This window comes from Bombus affinis, chromosome 8, assembly GCF_024516045.1.
Source record: "Bombus affinis isolate iyBomAffi1 chromosome 8, iyBomAffi1.2, whole genome shotgun sequence".
NCBI lineage: Eukaryota > Metazoa > Arthropoda > Insecta > Hymenoptera > Apidae > Bombus > Bombus affinis.
This window is the reverse complement of record NC_066351.1, coordinates 14,562,504-14,590,082: the sequence shown is the minus strand read 5'-3', so window position 1 is coordinate 14,590,082 and position 27,579 is coordinate 14,562,504. Positions and strand designations below refer to the sequence as shown.

At 40.9% G+C, this 27,579-nt stretch overlaps 1 protein-coding gene across 3 annotated transcripts; it reads left to right on the top strand.

Annotated features, from left to right (window-relative positions):
* Positions 1 to 216: 216 nt before the first annotated feature.
* On the top strand, positions 217 to 27,579 carry LOC126919095 (protein stum). 3 transcript variants are annotated; one of them, XM_050727779.1, is made up of 9 exons: positions 217 to 1,074; positions 7,296 to 7,357; positions 8,689 to 9,070; positions 9,334 to 11,167; positions 24,873 to 25,124; positions 25,314 to 25,530; positions 25,772 to 25,898; positions 25,997 to 26,191; positions 26,543 to 27,579. In XM_050727779.1, exons 3-9 carry the CDS (start codon positions 8,707 to 8,709, stop codon positions 26,668 to 26,670), a joined length of 3,117 nt encoding a protein of 1,038 aa, XP_050583736.1. In that variant the 5' UTR covers positions 217 to 1,074; positions 7,296 to 7,357; positions 8,689 to 8,706; the 3' UTR covers positions 26,671 to 27,579. The 3 variants fall into 3 exon arrangements, with proteins under 3 accessions (XP_050583736.1, XP_050583735.1, XP_050583734.1); XM_050727778.1 differs by lacking the exon at positions 217 to 1,074 and adding an exon at positions 4,979 to 5,176 and having other exon boundaries at positions 9,340 to 11,167; XM_050727777.1 differs by lacking the exon at positions 217 to 1,074 and adding an exon at positions 4,980 to 5,176.

The window sequence follows — 27,579 nt, the reverse complement described above, 5'->3', positions numbered from 1 at the left end:
CTTTACTCGACGGACAGATATCTGTATCGAAATGCTAAGATCCACTGATAACCAGACAATTATTCTTACAACCATTCATTCATCACCGTAGTAAAGTATAAGGAGCAAAATGTTATTGAGAAAACAACGCATATACATTGTCGAATAACACCACAATGCTATACAGATGTATTTCCTTAATTTCGTTACGAATTTACATTCTTCTTGCATCGTTAATCCAAAGTCAAACGCAACTGCGTTTATAACGCTACACTGTCATGTACAGCATCGAAGAACCATACGAAAGGTATCGAAATTTTATCCTCATAAATAGACTGCGAATGTTTATACAAACTCATATATTCTTGTGTCAATACGATTAAAGAAATGGAACCTAAGTATTAGGTTGTCCGAAAAGTGTCTTTCTTTTACAGGCACGTCTTTTACAACGATGCATCTTTATACAAACATGAAACCTAATCTGTCGAACGTTGTGATCTTTATTTTGATAGAACAAATGGATCACACGTAATTCTATAAAATAATATAAAACGGAAAATGTTGTGCATCCATTATTCGCTTATAGAACGAAAGAAACTTTCCGGACGACCTAATAGATACTTGCTCCATCCATTTGATATTCATTTACATATTATGCGCATTCCATGTATCGTTGCGCCTTTAAATTTCTCAGAAACGCGTGAAAAACCGCAGTCCACTCGTAAAATTACAACTCAATTCCAAGAACCTCAACCACGAAGCCTCCCTTTTTAAATATAACAAAAATTAATTTAATCTCTCACCGTGATATCCGGCTAAATTTTGGATGTTCAAGTCACTTGATAGCCGATCAAGTTCCCTCGATGCTTGGTCATCGCGCCAGCGCCTCCCGAGTGACCAACTCGTACCCTCGCTTCCTCGACGAACCGCTTAGCCGGCCAACCCCGCGGCAGTAAGGACGCGTTCGTGCTCACGCGAAGACGCGGACCGACGCCGCGGCACGTCGATGCCGATTACCGACGCTTCCTTGAGGCTTGCACCCTCGTAAATGCACCCTGCCCGGCGGCTCCGATTCGCTGTCCACCTGGTAGCCAGGTAAGACGCGTCTTCTACCCGCGATATGCCTCCATCTGGCTTTCTTCAGCTCAAGTGACACGATTAAAAAATACAGTAAAAACACAGACAGCTATGGTGACATGGTTGTGGCTAGTTCGAGAGACTAGTTTCACGATCCTGTTGGATCATCGTCAATGTCATCGTCAAGTGGAACTTTTAAGAGGTTTGGAAATGTTTGAAGTTGTTTGGAGAGGTTGAAGTGGGAGTAAAGTGGATTTGGATGGAACGTTCGTAAAGTGAGAGCTGTTTGAAAGTGTTTGGAGTTAGAACGAAGATCGAGATGGAATCTCGCGAGATCTTTGGATAAGCAGTATGGATCGTTTAATTTTTCCTTTTTTTCAAAATTTTACTTTGTTATTTATTGAGCCTATTACACATGGTTTTTGGTGGCCGGCCAGGCTGCTGTAATTGGTGTAATCGGTTTGACTTTCTGACGCATTGGTGGAATTCGCATAGCGCGTGGTCGCTCTCGTGACTATCGCACGAGGTCGTACTTGAAATTTCATGGGTCATACCTTTTTTTGGTTTAATCAGATAACATCTGCTACGAAGTCAATGTGATTGTTACAATGTGGTTGGCCACCTTGACTCGCTGATTGTTGTTAATCGTTTACCGAGAGCAATTTACGGTCGCTGTTCTTCCTGCAAAGTGACGCCTGGCTTTCTTCTTGCCTGTTAGATTCGATCTCAAGGCGTCTGGAAATAGCGACTGATCAGAAAACCATGGATCGACTCGTTGAATCGTGGTATGCGAGTGTAACGAAGAGTTTTTAGTTCTTCTTGAAAGAAGAAACACTCGTGCGCCTTCCTCGTGGCGGTCTTCGTGGTTGGATTTGAATCAGATCGATAAAAGTCCGACTGTTCCACTTAGGCGAGGAAAAATTCTATGGAATTTTCTTCTTTCTCCGCTGGAAGATACCTTGCCTCTTAGCGATTCTTTTCTAGATTTTCTAGATTTATCATGGAACTTTTAAGCCGTTGGAGCGTAACATCGTAGGAAAAGCTTAGATCGATGAAATTCATTAAGATTCAGACTCGAACTAAACGCTTGATTGTCCACGTTTTGGGTAAGAGCCTGCCGGAACAAAGGAATGATCACTCTATTTAATGCATTGCTTTTTGTCGTGTCCACTATGGGATTAATATGCATGTACGCGCTAATATTTTCACTTTTGATCGATGACAATTGTCAGAGCACACGCGGCTTGAAATGAACTGGCGAGACCAGTTTGAATTAGAGCGACGACACAAAAGTCACGCGCGAGAAGTTCTCTTGCAATTTCTGAACGAACGGAACGCGCTTATGAATATTTGTATACGTTTGATCGTTTCCACGCACCGAAGGAAAAAATAGAATCAGCAATTAAGGGAGAAAATAGTACAACCTACAATTCTAAATAAATTGAAATTTGCCGTTTCAAATTAACCGCAATCGCGTCATAAAGTTAATAGGCAGGTCTGTTCGAGCGACGGAAGGTTTTATACCATGTCGTTGCGACGAAGTAGCTGTAATGAAATGCCGCGCTCAAATCTAATTCCGTCTGTGTGCATTGACTTTAAATTACTCACACAGCCGTACTTGAAATTTCGCCACGACGAGCAATTTTCATTTTTCCATAGGGACAAATATATGGCTCGCATACGAAGCAAGATCGTATAATACGAATCTCTCAGGAGTCAAGTTAATCAACTTCGTCTTTTCTTCGTTTCATTACCCGAATACACGATCGGTGTGGAAAATCTCAGAAAAGAAATAGTCTATTTGCATAGATGTATCTATCAAGAAAATAACACACACGAATAATAGTACATTTCAAAGTAGATTTTCGAAGAATAATATTTGTCATATCGTCATTCTTCTCCATGTTTCGATGCGTAAGATCGGTCAATGATGGTTTCTAGTCGATTCATATATTATAAAAACACAAAAACCATATCCTCAAAATTAGAAAAAGACTGACAAAGATTTCACATTATCCCGATTTATGTTCGCGACACAGAAAACCCTTTGATCTTCTCAATGTAAAGGTGTATTTGAAAAAGGGAACTGGTCTTGTCTATAAAAAAAATCTTGCAGCACTAAACGTTCAGATAACGATTATGCAGGTGTATGCAAATGTTGGCAGGAGAACGGGACGCGAAGTTGGTGGTACTCGCGTAACAATTAATTCGCCGGTCTTTGCTCGACTGCCCCGTGAAATAATCGGCTGTTACATGATCGTTACGCCGTGCGGAACTTCCTTGGCCGACGGAATTATACACAGGTATATACACGGTCGTTGATCCTCCGGCAATGGAAGCCGATTCCAACGTTCTCCATTCTCGTTAACGGCCCGTTGATTTACTATTTCTTCGCTATTTTTGCGTGTTGGTGGCCGATAAACGTCATTTGCGACATCCCATTATGTACGCGAGAAAGAAGAAAAGACGATGCTGCTCGGAAAGCGCCGCTTAATTGAAACGTTACGCAACGGATGCTAATTAAAAGTGACGTACGTCGGTTTAAGGCTGTGCCTCATCTCCGCTAAATCGTTATTTATAACGTCGATCATGGGAGATGTTTCGCCTGGGCCACGTTAAACGAGCCTCATTAGGCTACCAAGCGTTAAGTTGCCACGAAATTGAGGCGAACCCGATTGGGGAGAGACGACATCTTCTACGCTCGCAATTGTCGAGCGTATCGTTGGCCCGCAGAGCTAATTGATCGAGTAATCGGTGACCAACAGCGAGGATCGGAACGCGTGCACACACATTGCAAGATTAATCGCATCTATCAGGGGAGAAGTTCAGTTTTGAAGAATCGGAGTAGTTTCTTCCTTTCCCTTCTTTTCCGTCGTTTCTTTTTCGTTCGTTGTCGATTTAGCGGATCTCCGATAATTCGATATTTTATCCTGTTTTTTTTTTTTTTTATTATATCAGTTATTTTCAATCCCGACGTCTTAATAATTGGTAAAAGCAACTTTAGATGAGAGCTTCGTAATACTTTAATGTTCTCTGCCTCATGCTCCTACCACATTTTCGATTCCCGATTGCAATTAGATAGAGTGCACGATGCATACAAATGTAGCTGGAAAATCGTCGATCATGTCACGTGGCCTCGCATTCGTATCTCACGTGTAAGTTCTCACCGGTGTCAAGGTTATAAACGGATCTTCTGCAACGATGCTCGCACATATGCAGTAATATTCACCTCGAGATTCATACTAATATTCACTCTATTCACATTTATATTTCCATTATCATAGCCGTCCCGTAGAGACCAGCAAAATTTCCATACGAATTTCTATTCAAGACTCATCCACGTCGCAAAAAGGTAGGTGGGACGATAAACTGCTACCAAACCGTTCTTTCTAAAGCGTTTCTAAAACGGTTCTTAAGCATTTTCCTCTAATGTATACGAGTATGAGCCGTTTCATATATTCTTTATATATCCGTCCCAGTTCGAACATCTCCAACTGATTTCCCATGAACGATTTAAGCAACTTAATTACCGGAAACCATCTCGTTTGCTCTTCAACGTTCCTCGATCGTACCTTACGACACTTCGTTCCAACGATTCCCTTTATGCTTGCACGCTTAACATTTTTATTCGATACGATCCCTCTTTTAACAAGCAAAGAGAAAGAAAAAAGAAGATTGAAATTCTGTTCCATAAGAAAAAGTTGTGCTACCACCTCCATCGGCATCTTTCACATCGATGCACATTGCAGGAGAAGTTCAGTTAGTCGTAGATAGCTTCTGCGATTCGTGGGAGATAGATTTGCAGAAAGTGCGCGATAAGTTCTCGGGGAACGTTACACGTACGAAGTCCGCGGATTGCAAATCGCGCCTCCATTGGTCTGTCCATTAATTCGAAACAAAGGGCCATCGTAAATCAACGCGCCGTCGAGACACGTGAGTCACATTTCGGCCACGAGGTCGTTCGCGCTCGATTCTTCATGCTGGCCAGCTTGTTCTTTGGTGATTCGAGGAATGTCATTGGACATGATGCAGATTCTTCGGGGACCACCAACATGGAGCGCGTACACGCGATGCATCGGCATCGTCTGTTGCGGATGGCGCTCAGACCATCGCTATTTCTGTGATTATTTTCAATTCCCTTTGTGGTTGTCTTTCGTGGTTGTCGATCCGCTCATTCCACTCGAGAATCAAGCAATCGTGTCACTGAGTTTGACGTTGGAATTTTGAAGGAAATGGAAGTTGCAACGGTTCCATGGTCTTTGGGATAATTATGGATTTTCGAAGACGCGTGATAACGATTTTCCTTTTTTTTCAATTGAGTATTTTCGATGATTGGAATCGGCGATTGGATAAAAGCTGTTCGAGTAATTGATTTATGCTATGATAAGGCGATAAAGTCAATTTGATTTATTTTTTATTTTGATTTTCCAAGAATATATGTATATTTTTAAGGTGTATAGTTTGAACGCAGTTTATAAGAAACGTAGGCAGTGAAACTATATGAGAAGATTTATCGCGATAATACTGTAAAACACTGTACGCCCGCTTCGTAAGATTCCATTGACCTATTTTTCACTAAACTATGCTTCCAATTATCTACGTTAAAATGTACTACATTCGAATTATAAAATCGCTCTTCTATAGCGCGCATATTAATATTGCAGGATTAAAGAACTGCGAGTGGAAGGCGGCTCGTTAAAATCATTTCCGTAATTGCCGTGCAATTTTGTAAATTCCTCTGTTACTTGATTCTTATCAACGAAAAATACCATAAATAACCCAGAATACTAAATAACAAAATACGTAGTAAGATACGAAGGTAAAAATGAAAGTAAATGAAAAGCACGAAGATTGTTGCAAGGACAATTCTCAAAGGAAGAAGTATGGCGCTTTTCAGAATTACGCAACGCCGAATAAAGTTCGTAGGCTCGACTGCATAAAGAACAATCTACCCGACAACGTAAAGAACATTCTTTTTTTTTTTTTTTGTACGAATTGAAGAGACAGAAATCTCATAAAATCCACTTTCTCAGAAGGAATTTCTCATCGCGAAGATTCATCGTTCCGCCGCGATATCGATCTCTTTTTTTTTTCATTCGACCATCGAGGAACGCAGAGAGTAGAAGCAGGAAAAAACTGGAGTAAAGGAATCAGTCGAGGGAGTACATAGAAAATGTAGTTCAACAGCGTCACGGTATTGCGGTAATAAGCATGGCGTACCTAGCGAGACCGACGCGATCGAGTCGAGAATTCCCGCGTATGAGAGCGTGAATAAAACGCGTAAAGACTGGTGTCTGCTCGACGTGGCCCGCTACAACTAGACTGAGTAATTGTAATGTCGACGAATGATCACGGATGTTGCGCACGGAGTTGCTAATTGCCAGGCAACGGCGATTCTCGATCCGACTCGACCCTCGAGCGGAGAACGAATTATAGGAAGGATGAGTCTAGAAACGTGAAGAAGCCCTTTGATGTAACGTCACTGCTTGTTAGAAATGAATAGACGGATTGAATGTTTCAGGGAACGTTTTTTGCGCGACCTTCCCAAAGGTCCAGAGTCGAGTTTTTGTTCTTGCGTAACCGTGCAGAACGAGGGGGCGTTGAAAATTTCCTGAGAATCCGGGGGATACGGGTCAATTCGATTGCTATGCCTGTTACGATATTTATGTCAGAAATTAATAGAATATGGTTTTTGTTGGCATTATAGAAAAATTCGGTAAATTCGGCTATTTTAATCTTATGTTGTTAGTCGGAAAATGATATTTTATATAAATGTACGCTGTTATTATACGTTAATATTCATTAATACTTAATTATAGACTGTGCACTGTTTACTATACGTTATACGATTGTACGCTAATATTCACGTGACGCCATCGTAACGTCATCGGTTATAGAATAAGAAACGGGCTGTTAATTCTACGAATTGTTTGGGAGCTGTGTAATACAAACATTATTTGGATAATATGGATTCAAAAGTGGAAGAAAGTGGTTGTTTGTAGTTTTAATAAATTATATCTGAATTATTCGCACCTGACAAGTCAGGAGTATCCAGCATTAAAAAGATCAAACGTGATATCATTGGCGTTCCTCCGAAAATTTCTTTTAAGCGTTCCATTCCATTGAATATTCTACACAACGATGATCCTGATTGACACGAATATGAAACTCCGATAAAGCGAAGTTTCACCGGCTAAGTTTAGACCAGAATTTTCTCTAATGGCTGTTTTATGTTTCAGGTGAGAGCGACAACGGATTTTGGCGTCCTCCGCATCTTGCTCGTCTGCATGAAGGACTCGAGGTACCGTGGCTTTCTTTACGTGTTTGACAATGCTTAAAGCTTCGCCACTTTTAAGTATTTACTCGGAGGTTCTCGTTCCAAGCGTCCGAAGTGTATTATTAAGTGAAACAGCGGTTGTTAAAGTGCCACCAGTTATTATTAACGCGCTCAGCGTGGTGTAGAACTTTGCTTGGATAGAAATGCTTCTATCAAAGTAAAAGGGAGTAGAAAGTTGACTTGCGCCAGCTTGTTGCAGCGATTGCTCGGTATCATGGCAAATATTATGCAGGGAGCTGAAATTATAAAGTCGAGAGTACGAAAACAACTTTGAGGGACGTTGAACCGTTTGCGGAGTACTGAATCAGCCGAGTAAATCGTGTTTCCACGATGTATTTAGACTTTTTGGATTAAACAGGATAAGGAGATTGTAAAATGCATTGTACATAGACTAGAGAAATCGCTTAGTATCTACGATTGCGCAGCCGAGGGAAGATCTACCAACAGATATATTCTTCGATTTTTATTTTCTCTATTTGGGCTATTTCTATTTAGAAACTCATTTGGAAAAGTATAGATAACGTATAGGGTGAGTCAAAATTGCAATACGTTTCTGAAGTGATTTCTGCTAATTTATATGCGTAATCTATTCCCATTAAGCTACTATAATAACTCTATCTTACGCTTTTATACATTTTTATGCTATCATGGTTGTGTTTAACCGTTTCCAAATCAACGTCATTCTTGCCATTGAATTGACTTCCAAGTAACAATTAACAACTGAGTAACAACCGCAAGATCTTGCTCGATCTATCTGAAAAGGGAAGAACTCTTTCAACGTGCTTTTCTTGCATCCAACCCTCTCAACTTCGACAAATGAGAAATAAATTAATTACGACCAAAGATTTCTCGTCGTTAACGCTGCAACTACCAATCTTAGTATTATTCATTATACACTGACTTTTTTTAATCATTTTACGTCTTACATTTTCCAAGAATAGCGACCAGTGTACATAGTACGCACCGATCCAAAACCTAAGTGTCCTTCTCATGTTGATCTTAAAGTATCAAACTCCCCACGCACTCGATCAATATCATTATCATTATCTCCTTCACTTACTTGATGAATATTCGTTTTCAATTTTAATTTTACCCCCGATTTCGACCATATCCGAAAGACGATATATTGACATTTACGTACAAATTAATCAAATTAATAAAACTCGCGATATTCACAATATCGACGATAGTGTGCTTCTCAAAGATATTTACAATATCATAAATATCGATAAGGAAAGTACTGTATTCTTAAAAAAGGCGACGAAAGAAGGATTCTCGTAACTTTCCCGTTACAGCTTCGGTGCCTCGAAAGGATGAGGCGGCTCGACGACGGCCATGTTCAACGACCGCCTCCGTTCAGGGTGCTCGCGGCATCCGATGGCAATTACCTGTCACCGAACGCGATTCCGCCACCGCCGCCGCGTGCACCCGAGCCGTATAAGATCGCGCCCTCCACCACGTCCTCCTCGAGGGCGCATCGTCGATCCAGCTTCGTTATCATCGCGGACTCGAGGCCCGTTTCCCCGGAGACGAGGAGTCCATCGCCGCCGTTGGCCACTGGCAGGGTCTCGCCCTTTCGAGGACGTGGCTTTAAAGGACCACTGCCGCGATCTAAGTCCAGGCCGCAGTCTCCGGAATTTACGAATGGTCGTAGAAGAGGAAAAAACGAACGACGAGGTAATGTATTGTTATTTGGAAGCGTTGTGTGGAGTATCTGAAACATTGTTGTACGTCAATCGGATTAAAGACAGAACTGGCGTAAATACACGAGTCCAAATTTTATTCCTTATTCCTTTCAAATATTCTTCTCTGCTATGTTTGATACATATTGGAACACGTATATCGAATATTAAAAGGATTTACAATAAAAGTATCGTCATTGGTTGCTATTCGTAGTGGGAAGAACAAATGTTTCTTGTACTTCAACCGGAATTTTCCAGTTTCAGTGTCGCAACAGAACAGCCCAAGAAGAAGCCTGATCCCGCAACCAACGCGTCAGCGTTCGACGTCTTTGAGCAAATCAACGGAGCGCCTTGCCTCGCCGAAGCTGGGTCGTCGCGTGGATTCGCGCACTCGCTTCAATACGACGGATTCCAGGAATCGTTTGAACGCCTCTGGGAACAGTAGCAGCGTGACAAACCTCGCCACCCGTCGACAAGCCTCGAAAACAGTCAGCAAGCTCTCCCCGATCCAAGGAACTCCGACGAAACCGGATAAAACGCCACAATTTAAGAAAAGGGATCGTTCGAAGGAATCCGCGAGATTGTCGCCGGCGAAGCAGCAGAAATTTGCCGCGTCTCCATCGAGGAATGCTTGGAACGCGAAGAAGCAAACGCACGAGAAGGTTTCCGTTCCAGGAAAAACGCAAGGCAAGGAACGAGTGGTATCACCGTCGAAGATTCCGCTGAAAACGAACAGAGCCAGCTCGAATGTCTTGAATCCAGCCAGATTCATCAACATCCCTAATCAAGCTAATGGGAAAAATAAAAAGGCTATCGATAAAGGGTCCAAGGAAGTTCGTATAAGCAACGGGCAGACGAACGAGTCCACTCAAAGCAGTAAACAGTCTGACTCAGGATCGAAAGGCTCTCAGGCTAACGAGAAGAATTCGAGTACGGAACAGTTAGTTGATCTGCATCTTATTGATCTTTTAAAACAAACCTCTAGCGCTACAGGTACGTCTAGCGTGGTGAACACAACAGCGACGACGGCTGTTCAGCCGCTTCACATCGACGTCAATGCGGTTCTTATGGATAAAGAGAATTCCGAAAGGAAAAGTCAGTCTGAGAAAACGAAAAGCCAGTCTGAAAAGACGAAGAGCCAGCAAGACCTGTCTAATAGCAAATCTTCCAATTCATCGAACGACGAAAACATCGGCAAACAGGTCCAAAATTCTCAAGTTGCTGGTAGCGAGGATAATCGTCAGATCTCCAAATCGAATAAATCTAATGGCAACCATGGTCGAACGAAGGGTGGAACAGAGAGTAGAAACGATTCGCCAGTTCCTACCGAAAATGTTAGCGGTCACTCGAAGAGTAACAGTACCAGTCATTCGGTGAAAAGCATAAACAGGGTGATCAGTGCTACGAACAACACTGGTTCGGCGACGCAGCGTTCGAATAAGATTCAGAATGCGGTCAACGATCAGAATACGAAGAATTTCAGGCCGAACGACCAGAAGATCGACGAATCTGTCTCCTTTCAACCCGCGTCAACCAACGTCCAGTCAAATTCAACTAAAGCCAACGAGATTGAATCGGTAAACAGTTCCATCGGAAATTCTTCGGGTGCAGAGACTCAAAGGACAGCAGTTTCCGTCGCGAGTGCTTCTGTGAGACAGGAAGACGCGAGGACGATTTCGCGGTCCTCTAATAATTCTGGAACGAAGATCGTAACGAATGCAACTACGGTAACCGTGAAAGGTACTTGCGTTTCCGTGAAAAGTACTTCTGACCAATCGACGATAGCCTCGAGGGCGAACAACGTGTCCAACGTGGTTGGTGCGGTGAGCAACGATGCGAGAAATGTAAATAGCGCCGGGATGAAAGCTCGTACTGATAATCACGGAAGTGGTACGTCCGTAAAATCGTCCGCGAGGGTGTCGATCGATTCCATCGAGACCGTTCGATCTACGGACACTGGGGTGAGCGTGGACACCGTCAGAGGAGTATCTTCGCCGAGGGAGAAAACTGGAATGCACGTGGTGAAAAGGCCGCAGGAGATCGAGACGTTAAGTGGGAACGTGGTATACTTGGAGCAAAACGGCGAGCCAGCGTGAGTAGAATTTATAGCGCTGTATTTCATCGTTCGCCTCGTAAATTATTCCTCTGATCCTATGGAAAAAGATTCTAATTCTGGTCGTTTCGATAGGTTGAACTCTGTCGTTCTTTCTTTCTGGAAACACAGTTCTGTTACCTCGGGAATTAACGATAATAAGTAGACTGTGGATGTTCATGCATTTGTGAGAAATTTAAATATGCAAAAAGATATATGTAACATCCTATTCGATCGTTTCTTCTCCGACGTACGTATTTGTAATTTGTTCTGGACATAAACAAATAATCGCAGACACATATTTATTATAGAAACACGTTCAGATAGCTAAAAGTCTGTTTAACTTGAATGCTCGACTTTGTATACGACTTTCTCCGAAGACTAATCGATCAACTCCACTTTTTGTAGATCTCACTGTTTCATCAGATAAACGACCTGTGCCATAAGATTTTTCAAATTGAAATTAGGTTTTCAACGTTTGTATTAATTATTCGAAGATTGATATGGAACGTTTTCCCATTGTCGGCTCGCTTAAAATTAGGTTTGTATCGATTACTCTCAAGGACTTAAAACTGCCGCCACTTTCCACTTCGACCAACCGCGAAATTTCGACTCTGAACGTTTACTTGTAATTTTATTCCTTGATCTCACGGAATCGAATTTATATCGAGACTGGCAGATATTAATCTGGAAAGATCCAGTGCGGGCACGACAGCTATTTATGCCGTCGGAAGTGACAATAAATCGCCACGGATCCGATGTGGGTCCGTATCAAAGGACACGTTGTTAACGGAATATATACAGAAGGTTGCGAGTTTTAAGGACAAAATGAACGCGACGGATGGGAAAATCGGCTTACACGGTCTGTCTAAAAAGTAATCAAACTTCTCTAAAAATAACAAAGCACGGGCAACCTCTGAGCGAAAGTTACATTGCTGATACATAGCCTGAAATATACACGGAGGAATGTATTAACTTCTACGTAATCTACAGATCTACAATCGTATTTAAATAAAGTACGAAGGATCTGTTTTATATTTGCACTAAATGTCTTGTAGCCTCTATATTTCTTTCAAACTGTATCAATGTAATCCACACCACATTCGGCTACCCATTACAACGTTAACGAAATTTCAAAATGTGCCGTATAACAAACGCGATATATTCGTCAAAGCTTTCTGCAAGTATTCGAATACTTTCACGAGTCGCTGTATTTCGCGAAGATCTACGATGTTTCTTTCATTCTTAAGAAGTTTAATCATTTTTTAGACAGACCGTGTGTATGCTCCAGGGGTTGCAGCAACACGAAAACGAGGCATCATTCTCAATTAAAGGAATCACGTTTCGTGATGAGTCGCGCAACAAAAAGAATCGCCAGCGGCTTCCGACAGCAGAGTTATGAGTGACCCTAAAATGCTGGTTCGTGAAATCGCGCTCGAGCTTAGCGATACGCGCATCGAAATCCATTTTTCCATGAAATTGCCCCGCGAGATCTCTCATTATCAATTTCGAGGCGTCGCCGTGTAGCTAATTAAGCGAAAAGTAGGAGGACTTATCCGCAAATATCTGCGTTTATGAAGTAGCAGCGCTTCATTAAGGCCAGGTAATCGCGAGCAAGATCACGAAACGGTTACATTACTGCGCAGTTATTTATTGTTACGTTTTCCGGCACGTTGTTACCCTTAGAGTCCACCCCTGACTGTGCGTTTCCCTAAGCGAGAATTAATTGTTCTATATAAATGGCGGAGGAATATAGGTTAAGCCTAATAAACGATTCAAAGAGGTGCGAAGATCGTGTGTTTATTTAATCAATTTACTCTTGAAGTATCGATGCAACGTTCAAATTATTCCCTGTTCTTATTCTAGCAACTGCACGATCATAATCGAAGGCTTTGCAGCAATAAAAGAGACGGTACGAATATCTAAATTGTATTTATTGCAAGAAAATGGGAGCTACAAGTTTTATATTCAAAAGTGCGAGGGTTTATAGTCGATTATGAATTCATAGCACGTTTCAAAAAGTGACTTGACTTCGGTTGATTTCGACTTGGTGTTTGTTAGTTTATCTCCTTCGATCGATGATAAAGTTCGGAAATCTTTGGGAGAAAAAGATAGAGATCTTTAAAATCTTTGCTTTTAGCGTGCGAAATACTTTTCCAAATATGTTGGATAAAACGATGAAAAATATTATCCGCTAGAGAGTTAGGAAAGAATGAAAAATATGGTGGCGGAAGGTGGCGGTTAAAAGAACGCGATTGAATTGTTCTACAACTCGTGTTCCCTAGCGAACATCATAGACAAGAGGGTCGTGCGGAAAACTTGGCCCATCGTAAGATCCACGGAGTTCCTTCACCCCGGCTAGTTATAAAGCACCACCCTTTCCAGTGGTCGATGCAACCAAGCTGGGTTTATCGATCCCATGGAGATTTACATCGCCACGGCCTGGCTCAAGGGAATTATAAATCAGAATTTCGAATCGCCTCGTTATACGAGCGTTGCTAATTAACTCGAATCGGTAGCGGTAGGAGAAAAGAACGAGGGAGGGGAAAAAAAAGAGAACGTCGAAAGCACGAGACTGTTAGACCGTGTCCATCATTCACGCCTCTGAATCATGATTCTTCCATTTTTTTTCCTCGTTCGATAAACTGCTTTTTGCACCGTGCCCGTTTATTAAAATTAATTAAAATTAATACGGGAAAAAGAACAACTATTCCGAATTTGACTCGACCGTTTTTTCCCCTAATTTAGTACATTACGTAAATTTTCGAGCATAGTTGTTGAAACAGTTTATACGAATATGTATATACCTTTTAATATTTTCCTTTAATATTAAGCGTATTACAACGACCATTTTTCTTTTTTTTCGTATTATGAAACTTACATTAAGTTGCAGTTAAAGCGTGACAAAACTGTATAACTAGCAATGTTATAACCAAGAAGAACGCAACGTTTTACATTGATTTTACACTATACAGTCTTACGAGTAACACTAAATAAAATGTTACATCGTTGCGTATAGGACCTTCAAACTTCACGAACGCTTTCACGCGAAACATAAAACGTACATATATTCTATCGAAATACCAAAGTATTTTCGTTGACCTCCATTACGCTTCACGCGTACATTCTACATCATTCGAAAATGATAGCCGTATCGAAATATCGTCGATCGTTAGCTTCAATTAATTCATCATTTTCCTGACTTTCGCGCGTATTGATAAAGCCCGGAGTAGCTCGTTAGTAAAGCGATTACAACGAGATTACATTTTTTTTACGCGGTAGGCCACACGCCGAGCGTTCCGTAATCGTTTCGCGAGATTTTCTTACACTGGGCCACGTTCAAAGTGACTCAGAAAACCGCAATAGCGTGACGATGCTGCGTATAGTCGCTGTACTGGAAACGTCTTTACAAACATGATCGTAGCAGGTCAGGAATCGCGATGGATTCTCTCGTAAAACGTTCGAGATCAACGTGGAACGATTCCATTGAATAATTCATCCAGGATCTCGTCCGGGCGTGTAGCTTTGTTCATCGAACTAATTCTCGAGAACTGTAAATTGGAATTTTCGGATGAAAACCTCTGGCGACGCGATCGTTGTACTGTTATATACGTTATGTACCTAGAAGTCGTAAAGTGTGTACAAGTATTTATTTCTTCTTTGATCGCTGATAAGCCATGGAAATTGTGTACGAAACGAAATTAACTTTTTCTAGTACGTCCGTAAGAGACTGTGACGCTTCATATTTATGGAGATATGTATTACAAATGCAAACGTGTTACTTTGAACGTGTAATGGAAAAGCCGAGGTGGAATTTAACGCGAAGCATAGTCAGTGTTGTAACGTTAATGGCGAACTATTAATTTTGATTGCGAAGACAATCTTCCAACTATATTTAATCTTCCCTAATTCCTGTTTCGAACGAGCCACGCTCCACGCGAAAATAATTGTTCCCATCGTAATGACATTTAGCTCGATTAAGCGGCGTTTACATTAGATAACATTTAATTATTCAACGTCGATCATGTAAATCAATCAGATTCTTTATTCATCTATTATTGTCAAATTGATCCAAGTAACAACCATAGTCGATCATCTACTAATCGTTTTACCATTTAAATCAAACGACGTATTCGATTATCAATAGTTGAGGATAAAATGTTCACAAAATATATCGAATAGCGTATTGCGTTCCATGCTTAAATATATTGCATGTAAAAATACGCTTCTGGAAGAACTTGCGCATGAACTTTCATGCTTGTACGAGAAGATCATCGTACATCGCGATCTAAATCGATCCGAGTCGATTCGAGCCGATCTTTCTCTCTGCTTATCATTAACGAAATACCAAGAACTCGCTAAGAACTCTGAAAATAATCTTCGCCAAACGCTCGACGTGCACAATCGTCTCGTTCGAACAGGGAACAGCCTCGTTCGAGTTGAGCAAATATTATCACGTCTATTATTAGTCGATGGTCTGCTCGGTGAACGGGATTCCTCTAAAAACACGATTACACGTGCACACCATTTCCGGCCTGTTGAACGTGAATGCAAGCTAGTTGGCGCGATCGATTCCATTTCGTTTTGTTGCACCAAATTCCATCGTATTGCGCTTCTTCACCGTGGCTATCGTTAGCAATGAAAAAGACGCTCGTTATTTCCATTCGTTTTTCCACGTCGACTTTACGTCGCGTGTCAATTGGTTGCTTCGCTATGGAGTGTCTTGATTCTTCGGGATCACCGACGTTTCACCCGTGTGTTGGAGAGATGCTGTTCTTTGTCGGTCGTCGGGTCTCGAGGGACAAAGTGTGCTTTCGATTGAGATGCTCAAACACGCGACATTTCTTCACGAAAAATTCTTCGGACGTTGGGCCACGTCCGACAATTTCTCGCGATGCTCCAGCTTCTTTCAAAGGGCATATCTCTCCATCGAGAGAACAGCGTTTGTGTTTAGTCACTTACAATTATTACTTAGAATGTTAGTGCTTAGAATTTTTAATATTTAAAATGTATTTTTGCCTTTATCTACAATTTATCTTCGTTTAATAGCTTCTTTGATGATTTTGAAACATACGAGAAACATTGAAATACGATTCGAGGAAAGTTGAAGGAAAATCTGACGTAGTAGAATTGCGTAGAAAAGTCTCATTTACGGAGACGCGAGTTTGCAACTTCTTTGATTCGATGGATAAATCTGTTAATGAAATTTGTATTTGTTTAAACGAGCGACGGTAGATTTATGGTGGCGTATTACACGTGTGGATGCAGTTGGATAGCTGCGTGTTATTAAACGCCTTCGTCCTATATTTCTTTTAAAATGCAAACTAATGCATCGTGCATATTGCAGTTAATCACTTGAGCGCGATAGTTCACGCGGCGCTCAGAAGGGCAGTTCATTTCTACGGAAGGAAAGACGGAGATAAAACGAAAATGTGAACAATGTTTTACGCTTGACATTTCATATATTCAACGAAAAGGATCGATATTCTAGAATCTGCACGGAGATCGTTGTAAATAATACACGGGGTCTCTTAAATAACGCGTCACTTTTTTCTTGTAACGATATTACTTGCTATTTTCTCCGTATAAACGTCCCTTTAAGCGAAAAATTACGACATGATAAAAACAAGAAAACTGACTCTCAATGAACGTAAAGTATTGTACGTCAAAGTTTTCTGTTATCGAAGCAATTGCACATGATTCGCATATCTGCAAATTACAGTAACAATAACGCGTGCGCGAGCCTACAGCCATTTCGTTTAATAAGCTCCAAGCTATTTCCGCTTTCCAACCACCATTTTCTGACTTTTTAATTTTATTCCATACTGGAAAATTAAAAATTATATTTTTCAATTTTCATATAACATCAAATAAGTACGATTTATCTCAAACCAGATTTTACGCTATAATTTCATCCTATAATTTCGCTAAACACCGAACGATAGACAAATCCGAAAGAAACCAAACAGTTACATTTTAAAATTTCTATATAAACCAGACTCTACGCTATAATTTCGTTTCTGTAATTCCACCAAACACCCAAAAATATACAAAGTGGAAAGAAATCGCTGTACAAACCTTTTTACCCCAAAAATTCTTCGACGTAAAAAAGAAAGTGATTCTAAGATGATAAGAGTACATTAACGTTCATTTCTCTGCACTAATCTTTATCGGGAATCATCCCAAAAGTACACAAACTCAACAGAGATCACGGCAAAATCTCTTTTCCTTCGCGAACTCTTCAATACAAAACGAAATTACCACAGATCGATCTGAAAAAGAAACCATGCGAATTTCGATAGGTCGTGTGGAAACGTCATGATTTGACGAATGATCTCGACTGCTCTCGCTATCTAACATTCGGTCACCTGTATAATTTTTGATCGTCGTAGCGGATAATTTCTTTGTCCACGATACGTACGTATATGTTAGCAGAACCAAAAATCGACGCGGACTACGCGGCTACGTGGATTGACCGACGAACGTTAAGCATCGCGTGCGGCCAAGGTCGAGCTCCAATTATACCTGTGTATTTCACTCACAGCTGCCACCCTCTTCGAATCCGTGTTTCTTCGTGCACACGGCTCCTCCATCCGGACGTTCGTCGCTCCAGCGACACGCATGGTTCGCGTCGTGATTTTTGGATCAGCTCGAAATAAGAGGAGACTGAAGGGTTGCGTGACAGGGAGATGAACTAGCTCTTCGTGTTTGGCCTACTTTCGCGCGACATTGACGTCAAACTGTTGGTCATTTATGATACCGTTTACCTGAACTCTATATTTGTCACGTTCTTAATTGGTTTTTGTAAACGGCTATTTTTGAACTGTTGTTAATTACTATAGAATATTGTGTATGGTATAACGAGTTTGATAAAGTTGGGCGTTTAAGCGGCAGGTTTAAAGGGACAAAGGTTTTACACTGTTAACGTTGTATTGTTGCCGTGACTATGTAGCAGTTGTATAGGGATGAATGGCGCAATTTGTATCCCTGTAAATTGGCTCTATTTGATTTCCACTTGAATAAGGCCTGTGGTGGGTAATCTTGTTTGAAACGACCTTTATTGATCAATTAAATTTCGTGGTATTCTCGTAAAATTAGTCTGTTTAGATGAATAGAACCGTTAGGGATGATCTGTCCAAAGAGGGCAAGAAAGATCGTTTATTGATCCGAATGATGATCGAGTGTTAGTTTTCTATTTGCAATTACTTAGATCATTGTCGACGTAGATTCTTAAACTTTTTACCGTTTCGGTATGAAACAGATATTCAAACGGGTAATACGATTTCTATGTTCTAAAAGTTTCTAAATCGTTCTCGCTCGATAGATATTTATTCCGAATATTTGTTTCGAAACGGAATTGTTTGGCGATGATAAATTGCCGATAAAAGTGTTATTCGCAATTCGACGTGAAGTTATTATAGCACAAAATATATTTCTAATTATCAGACATCGGTCGAAGCTAATATAACTGTAACACACGTACATACATAATCGAGTAATTCTTTTCTATTTCATTTCTCTCACAAGCGGCAATTTAATTGCGAATTTAATTCCGAGAAGTCACGTAATTTCACGAATTCATCGATCACCTGCAGTTTGTTCCAATTTTTTATTTAAATAGTAAAACATACTATTTCGTGGCTAACGTTCACGAGTGGATTCGCATTCGAAGATCCGATTTCGCGTGAAAAATGAATGGAAACGAGGGTTCGGTACGCGAAACCGCAGAGTCATCGATTGTTTACTAGAATTTGCAATGCGATTAGGTTTTAACCCCTGTTTATGTTAATTCGCCTCGTTCCCGCGTTCACTGTCGGTCACGTAACGTAAAATTAGCCACGGTACGTGTAATTTCACTGCTTTCTTTCTTGCAGTACACATAAACGAATGTTCCAAAAAGACGTCGCACCATGAAAACGAGAAGTAAACCCTACTTTCTGACTTCGTTGGAAATTCATGCAATTTTACTATAGACTCGTCTATTGATTAGATTTTGACACGAAGGTAAACTGTCATCGGTCATTTTTGAGGATATATTATAAAAAACACCTATTTCGAAATGATTACATTTTTCTCCTCAAATTGTTACATATTGTCTGATTATATTTTTCTGTGGATAGAAATTTAGCTATGTAACACGAAAGAATGTTCTTTCAGCTGTAAGCGAATGGAACATCAAAGACACGAACGTATTTCACAATCCTTAGAAAAATACTTATTTCTAAATTTCTATTCTTTTCCCTTTTTTTTTTTAGATCCAATTTCATTTGCCAAGAGAAAGTCAAAGAAAGTCGCGGTGAATCTCTTTCTATTTCTGCTCTACATTAATTAAGGTGGAACATGGAGTTGCATAACTGAAATACGTTATCTCGTTTCACCTGGTTCCTGACAGTTGCGCAAAGTTCACAAAGGAAAAGAGCAATTAAAGTGATACATCGCGGTCGTTTCGTTTTCTAATATATCACGAGGGTATCCTCCGTTTCCTTTCTATTCAATTTTGATGCTGTTTGTAACTCCCAGTCCGATTAACTCCGCTCGTGTTAGCGTAATCCGACTGGTTCGGTTAAGCAAACAATTAACGCGGAGAAAGCGCGCCTCTCGTCTTTGCGAAATTTTTAGAAACAGCTCGCACGTAGAATTACGCCTCTAGCCTCATTGTGAATGCTACTTTCAACGAAACTTTTCATTTTTGATTCCTGTATTCCAACGATTTTTGTAATTTAATTGCTGAAAGTTATCGCGGCTCAAAATCCTTTTTAACGTAGACGTAAATTTCTTCATTTTAAAAATCAAACAAATGCAATTGAATTCTTGCGCTTCTATGCGAAATCCAGAGCTACGAAAATGCACAGCAAGCATAACGCGCAAAAAGATACGGAACGTGTGAATCAACGTACTCCTCGTGACATAAATTCTCAAGACATAAATTTCTATAAAAGCCTGCGGTCTACGAATGATATTGCGTTGGAATTAAAAGAAAAAATTTCATTCCTAACTCTCACGGAAGATAATATAAAAGATTCTGAATTTATCCGGTCGCAAGGGAGTCGGAGAGTCTGTTAAAAATTCTAAGACAAAGTACACGTAGGATTAACGGCCTAGTTTCCAGGACAAAACGATGGCGAATCGTTGGTTTTGTCGGGCGCCACCGACAATTCTCTGCTCGCGACCAAGTGAAAGTAATAACAAGGTAATCATGTCGCTGAAAGTTCCTCGGAGGGTTAATGACGTCCTGGTTCGCGCACTGTATAAACTTTTAACAGCACGATTTTGGCGGTTCCGTGTCGTAATCGCTATGTGAATCGCTGCGCGGCCACGGTACGAACTTTCTGCCCGGGGCTTTGCCAACTTTTAATAGTTTTGCTTAACGCGTTGCACATCGATGGTCCGACAACCGTGTTGCACGCGTTCCATCCGCGTTGTCAGCAAATTTTCAGACAGATGTAGCTAAAACGTCCGTGAACAGCTTTTATCGTAGTGGCTCTAATTGCGATATGCGTAATTAGCTTCCCGAGGCTGCACGTAAAAGCGAGTAAATCTTCTAATGATAAGAACGAAAACGATTGAATCTTTTATGAAAAAATTTTAATAATAGAAATTGATGTGATGTTTCTTCCTCTAAAAATATATGACTATAACAAATGGATTATTGCGAAGCCTGGTAATTTATTATGTAACGTGACGCAAAAATTTCTTACTTGACGAATTTATTTTTGTTATTTTATCTTATTTGCTTTAATCTTATCTTCCGCCTATCATTTTTTTTATTCTGACTTATCGGTACATCAAATTACACATTTACTATAATTACGCTGCTTTCTAGATTACAAACCACGAGCAAATGTTTCAACGAATCGTAACGTCTCTCTCTTCTCGTCAATCGGTAACTTTTACAAAAACATATTTTATTTAAACGTATTTCAGTCCTTCGATATGAGAACATTTACCATCGCTCTTTATCCGTTCTCACATATGAACCTTATACTCTCGCGATAACGCAGAACGTTAACACAACAGAGGTACATCGAGCAAATTATTTTTCCGCGGAGCAACTTCTACTGAGACTAATCTCAGAGATAATTTACATTTGCTCCGCTTGTCGAGAGGTTTTATTTCGATTTATTCGTTGCACGTAAACCGTCTCCTCCGTCTGTTGTGCAACTTTGTATTATGTTGTTCAACGTTCTGCGTCTCTTACGAGGTTTCCGAAAAGGATTAGGAAAATCGAATGCACCCGTATTTACGATTTCTATGGCGCCACGTGACCGAGTTTAGTACATCAGAACGCGCACAATACAACGTTACATCAGATTTCGCATAATTCTCAGCACCGCATAATGATATGTTTTCTTACGTCACGGTTCCACAACTCGCCGTTTCGAAACATAGCTGTTATCGTTTGTGTTTTACGATCACGTAGGATTTTATTTTGGGATCGGCGATCGATCATACAAAATTTCACTCTAAGAAAATGTTCTTTACGTAAGGATCGTATCTCGCAAGTGTGATGTGCAGCCTCGACGTAGTCTTGAACCAAGCGATGACACGTTTGACAGTATTTTGCAGACGTTTCGTCCGTCTCTCATTTTCCTAATTTAACCAGCTCGTTCTTCGATATCAAATTGAGAATACCTATTCGTGAAATTGCTGTAAGAGACGAATTCAGAGTAGAAACTTTTTTAACGACACGAGAAATTCTGCTTTACTTCTTGGATTCTTTTCTGCTGGTGTTAAAAAGTCCTCGAATTGATCTTAACCGAACTTTTTAAAGGAGAAAGTTCGCGCCCGATCCCTCAGGCTCTGCCGAGCAAAACTAAAGTTCGCACGCACATTTCGCAAGGGTGACTCGCGGGTGAAAATGGATGCAATTAAAAACTTGGCGCGATTGAAACTTTCCTCGCGGATCTACGTCTTGCGTTATCACCTGGTTATCGGTAATCGTAACACCGACATTTCGTAATTACGATCCTCCTTAATAGATCCATCTTCGTTCGTGCGAAAGAAACAAAGTACCAGACGGTCGTTAAAAGAGCGGGCTTGATCGACGAAGAGGAAACAGATGGTCAAATGAAAGAGCCAGCTACAAAGTAATAACTTCCTGAAGAAAGCGACGAATCATCTACATAAGGATCGATGTTCGTGGAATTCTGTTGCACAAAATGCGACATAAACGAGAAAAGGAGCTGAATCGTCAAATGTACGAAATCGGATAAAAAGTCAAACTCGCATATCCATCAGAAAATAATACGTTTCTAAAGAAACCGATGAAACGAACCTAAGCGATCGACGTTCCTCGAAGCAAAAGAAACCTAAACAACGAAACAAACCGTAAAGGGGAAAGGAAAAGAGAGTCACAAATAATCGAGTCACGAGAGCGCCATGCGAATAAGAAGAAAAGAGGAAATCCCCGTGGAAAGGAGGGAGGAGGAAAGTGGTCGCGTGGGCGCCTTGAAAAAAAACGGCGATGTTAAGGTAAAGAACTTCAGCGTGGCCGGTATCGATTTCGCGGTCAACCGAAGCAAGTCGCCCTGTGGCTGGTCTCCTGTACGTGTAAGTAATGCAGTGTCGGTGGCGAAGGAGAAAATCTTTGCGTGACCGGCTCGCTGGCCAGCAACGGCTCGGCGACCCTCTTTGCCTCGCCGCCCTTCGTCCTCCGAGGTCCGTCCAACCCCCGAAGACTGCGGCACCTGCAATCTTCGTGCGACACACGAGCCGAACCGCGATGCTCGTTCGCCGGCTCGAACCTCGCACAGAACTCGCTGTAGAATTTCTTCACGCGTACTCGTGTTCCTTTCGTATCGATCCACGAACCTCGAGATCATCCTCCGTTGTTATCTTCGTTCCCGTCTCGCCGTGAATTCGCCGCGTTTCCGCTCGGCTATCGATCACCGCATCGCCCTGTTGTACTTTAGACGGTCCAACGAAGAACGAGTAGAGCTACGAACAGAGCAGGTAAGATATTTCTCTTCCGCGTACGTTCAACCTTTTGGTGATTGGCGAAGGGATTCGCAGATACTCGAAACAGAGAGGGTACAAGTGGTAACACGTGAGATTTTGACGCACGTTGTTCCATCGGTGATCGATGGTACTCTTCGCGTAATATCCTGTTGCGTAGATTTATTGGAAGTGTGAATTCGTGGACGAATGGCTTGGAAATCGATCGACGTTTGCATCGTTTTGTAGTGGAAATGGAGGAGGTTCGATTTCCAGGTTGATGCAGAAAGGGGTGATTAATTGCGGAAGGTTCTATGGAAAGACGTAGGTGAAATGGTAATTAACGGATAGATAATTCATTAAATCGTATACACAGGATGTTTCTAATATTCTTTATGATGAAATTGACAGTCGTTGTTCTTTGATTCTTTTGTTTTTGCTCGATCGAATACAGTTTAGTTTTTTGAGTGGTCGCAGAAGTGTTATTGATAATTTCAGTTATAGTTTTGTAGCTCTTCGATTTGAAAAGTAGGTTTCTCGAGAATAGATTTGCGCGGAGGAAGAATCTTCACGTTAAAACGAATCGAATTTACCGAACGCTTCAGCGTATGCGTGTCTCGTACGCGGCGAACGTGTCTGACTAGCGCGGTATACATTCACTGGGAAACACTCGATGTCATCAGCACGCACGCTCCAAATGTTGCCATTATAGGCTACAAATATAAATAATCAGACTGCGGACATTTCTGCATTTACAGGAAATCGAAGGGTGTAAAAATATATGAAATATTCAAAGTAAATATTCGCTATAATATTTAGCGAGCATATCTTTGTTTAGGTTTGTCTACCGATATAAAATTGCATGAACACCCACGGCTTGAACGTTGTTATTAATAAATTCCAACGTCGTATAAAAAGAGGAAATGCTATTTTTCAGAGTGCTAGTAGAAAATTGCATTCGCGTTAAATATTAACTGTCCTGGTATTAACTTAACATTTACCAGATCGCAACTGTACTCAACCTTCCAATTCTATAAACCTACACGAGAAGAAGAACCACAGTTTTTAAATATCATTTAAAGCCATTTTAAATATCAACTAGCCTAACATCGACAAATCAGTCAACTTCGGAAATCTTTCTGATCCTCAAAGGCATCAAAAAAGAAGAACCAATATCTTTCACGGTGTTGATCTTATATTAGGTTGTCCGAAAAGTATCTTTCTTTTACAGACCCGTCTTTTACAACGATGCATCTTTACGCAAACGTGAAACCTAATTTGTCGAACTTTGTGATCTTTATTTTGATAGAACAAAATGGATCACACGTAATTCGATAAAATAATATAAAACAGCAAATGTGCATCGATAATTTCCTCATAAAACGAAAGAAACTTTTCGGACGACCTAATATAATACACCGCGTCAGTCGCAATATCGAAAAATCGCTCAAAGTCCAGCCAAAGTCAAAGGAAACGAAAGCCTACTAATTCGAAAATCAAACAGCATTCGATCCCTCGTTCACCAATTCCATCCTGCGGAATCAACTTCACCTCGACCTACATTCAGCCTCTCGCGAGTATCCTTGAAGAATACGACGGCTGCCAGGTGGAAAGTAACGCTAGTCTCGTTCCTTTGATCGAGTCACGATCCATCGACGCCTGTCATTCTCTTCTTAATCGACGCCGAAGGCCCCTTTATCGCGCTGAATCGATCGAACAGCCGTTTTTAATAATGCTAACAGCACGGGGCGCGGCTGCCTTTCGATTACAGGGTACTGGCAGCGGCGAACGGCGTTGGCGAACGTGCCCCTGACAGGCTACTTACGCGCTGGAAGAGGTCCCTGAGTCGTTGCTGCGAGTGTTGTCCAAGAATGAGGTGCTTGGCGTGTCGTACGGACCCCAAGGGTCTTACCTGGCCCGGAAACCATGCCAGGAGCACTACGTTAGTGAACAGGAACGAGCAACCCCTGACAAGGGACAATGTGCCTGCTGGCTGCTGGCCTAAATTCAAGAATAGATGCAGGTACGAGAGCTGATCGAAGAGTTATGATTTTTTTTGATCGTTTTGGATATTCTTAAGATAGATTCTTTACATGAAATTGAATTGTAGAATGTATTGGAGGTATCAGAGCGATCAAAATGATTGTTGAATTATTAAATTCAATTTGATTATTAGACTATCAAATTGTGATATCTGTCTTGCTTGTATTAGATGCAAACGACTGAAGGAAATGAAATGTTGCTCAAAAAGATCGAGGGTCGCGCCGGCCGAGGCTACAGTCTGCTGTCCTCCGGAAAGAAGATTCGGCGCTATTTGCCGCCGTTTGTTCGGCAACTGCAAATGCAAGCGGAACGCTGATGCAGAACACGCAAGAAACATACGTGCCAAGCACAGTCTTACCAGCGTAGCACCGCCCCCGTTATCGGAGGTAACGCACGAACGAAAAATAAAACAGCAGGGAGTAACCGGAAGATTTAAATTTAAAATTCAGAATTTTAATAAAAGATATTAGACTCCTAAGTTTGAAATTTACAATTTTAATAAGAGATATTAAATTCTAAACTTGTACATTTTAATACGAGATATTAAATCCTTAAATTTTTAATTCTAAGAAAAATTGAAATATCGAGGTCGTCTAACGATTTTCTTTTCTTTTTATCCAACGATAGGAACCAAAAGCTAAAATACCGGATGTCCTGGTAGAGCACAATTCCCTGATGCGTGGCGCTATTCCTTGTCTGCCAGTTCCTCTTGCTTGGTTTTGTCTCGTGTGGAACGTTCTACTGCCTGGCTCTGGTAAATAATATTTTACCGGTTAAAAGAAAAAGAAGGAGAAAAAAAGAACAAGAGAATTTCTAAATAGAACGATAAAATGGAAAAACGTTATATTTCAGGCACGGTATGGAGTGGGATTTTCAATTTGTGCGCCGGGCAACCGAGATTCTCAGCTGTGGCTGGAGTGAAGTCGAGACTAGGCGCGTTCGTTGTGAACCTGATGGTCGGGGTGGGTCAATTATTCACCGTTTTATTCTGCCTAGTTGGGTGGGGCTGGAGCATTTGGTGGGGCGTCACTTTGGTCCGTTTAGCGAGTAAGTGATATTAACCATCGATCCAAAATCAACTGAATCGTTCCGTGGTAGATAAAGCAAGGAATTTCGTGTTCTCTTAATGAGTCATAATTCAGTCGTGGAAAAAATATGATGTCCACGTTAAAAATGGATTTAACCTCGTTCTTTCCAAGAAGGAGCAACCACTTTCCGAGATAAGAGAAAATTAAACTTCTATAATTTAACATGTGACTCGGTTAAAGAACTCTATTTTCTCTCGTCACTTCTCTTCCTCGTAATATTATCTATAATTGAACTTTAGAATAGAACAACTAGATTTGACAAGGTGCAAATAATTTTATTTTAAATAAATAAATGTTTTTGTTTTTGAAGGGAAGTACAAGAGGTTCAAGGCTTCCGAAGCAGCCAACAACGATCCGGAAGCGAGGGGTGGAGAACCAGCGGCTCTGCCCCCCGGTGTACCGAGTCATGTGTTGAGAGGGATGGAACGGGCGCGATAATCGAAGTCCTCGCCACAGATTCCGCGGCAACGTTTTTATATTTCGTCTTAGCGATTCTTCACTACGTGCCTTCCCGAAAGCTGCGAACAGAAAACGAAACTTTTTTTCGCTTGGTGGACTCGTACGCTAAGGATCCGTTTGAAACAAAAGAGAAGAAAAAATAGAAAAGCGAAGAATTTTTTCCACGGTCCATAGATTATTGTACTTTTACGAAATCGTAAGAAATACATCGGACGACGCATGTAGCTCTGTATCGCGTTAAATGAAATTCGAGGCAATTTTCTCGTCGAAAAATTAATTCGCGAAAGGAGAATAACATTGGTACAGAAACATAAAAATGGAAAAGAAAACACAGAGAAGAAATAAAAAACGACGTTACGTGGTTGTTCGCGATCGAGGAACGAAACGAAGTTCTCGGAAATTAATCGCTTTCAGTGAAAGCATACCTATTCGTGGCGTTCTTTCAAAATGTACTCGTTGCGTCGAACGGAAATTGCTTTTTATTTTCTCTCGTCCTTTCTTCCGTGCTCACAGCGGCGATACAGCGTTTTTAGTCTTTTCTTTTTTCCTTTTTCTCCATTTATTGTATTTTTATTCCGAAATGAGAACGTCGAACAAACGTTTCGCGGTAGAAATCAAAGAAGAAAGACAAAGCATGTGACCTTACTCTCTCTCTCTCTCTCTCTCTCTCTCTCTCTCCCTCTCTCTCAGCCTCGTTCAAAGGTATTTTTCTTTCCTACGTCGATGGAATAAATACGTTTTGAAAAAACGCACTTTATATTTTTACAAGCGCAACACATATTATATGTATACATACATTCATATATTCAACTATCCGACTTATTCAACTTACAACTAAAAATCCTTGTAAATATGAAAATATATTACTTACATCGGTTTTTAATCTAA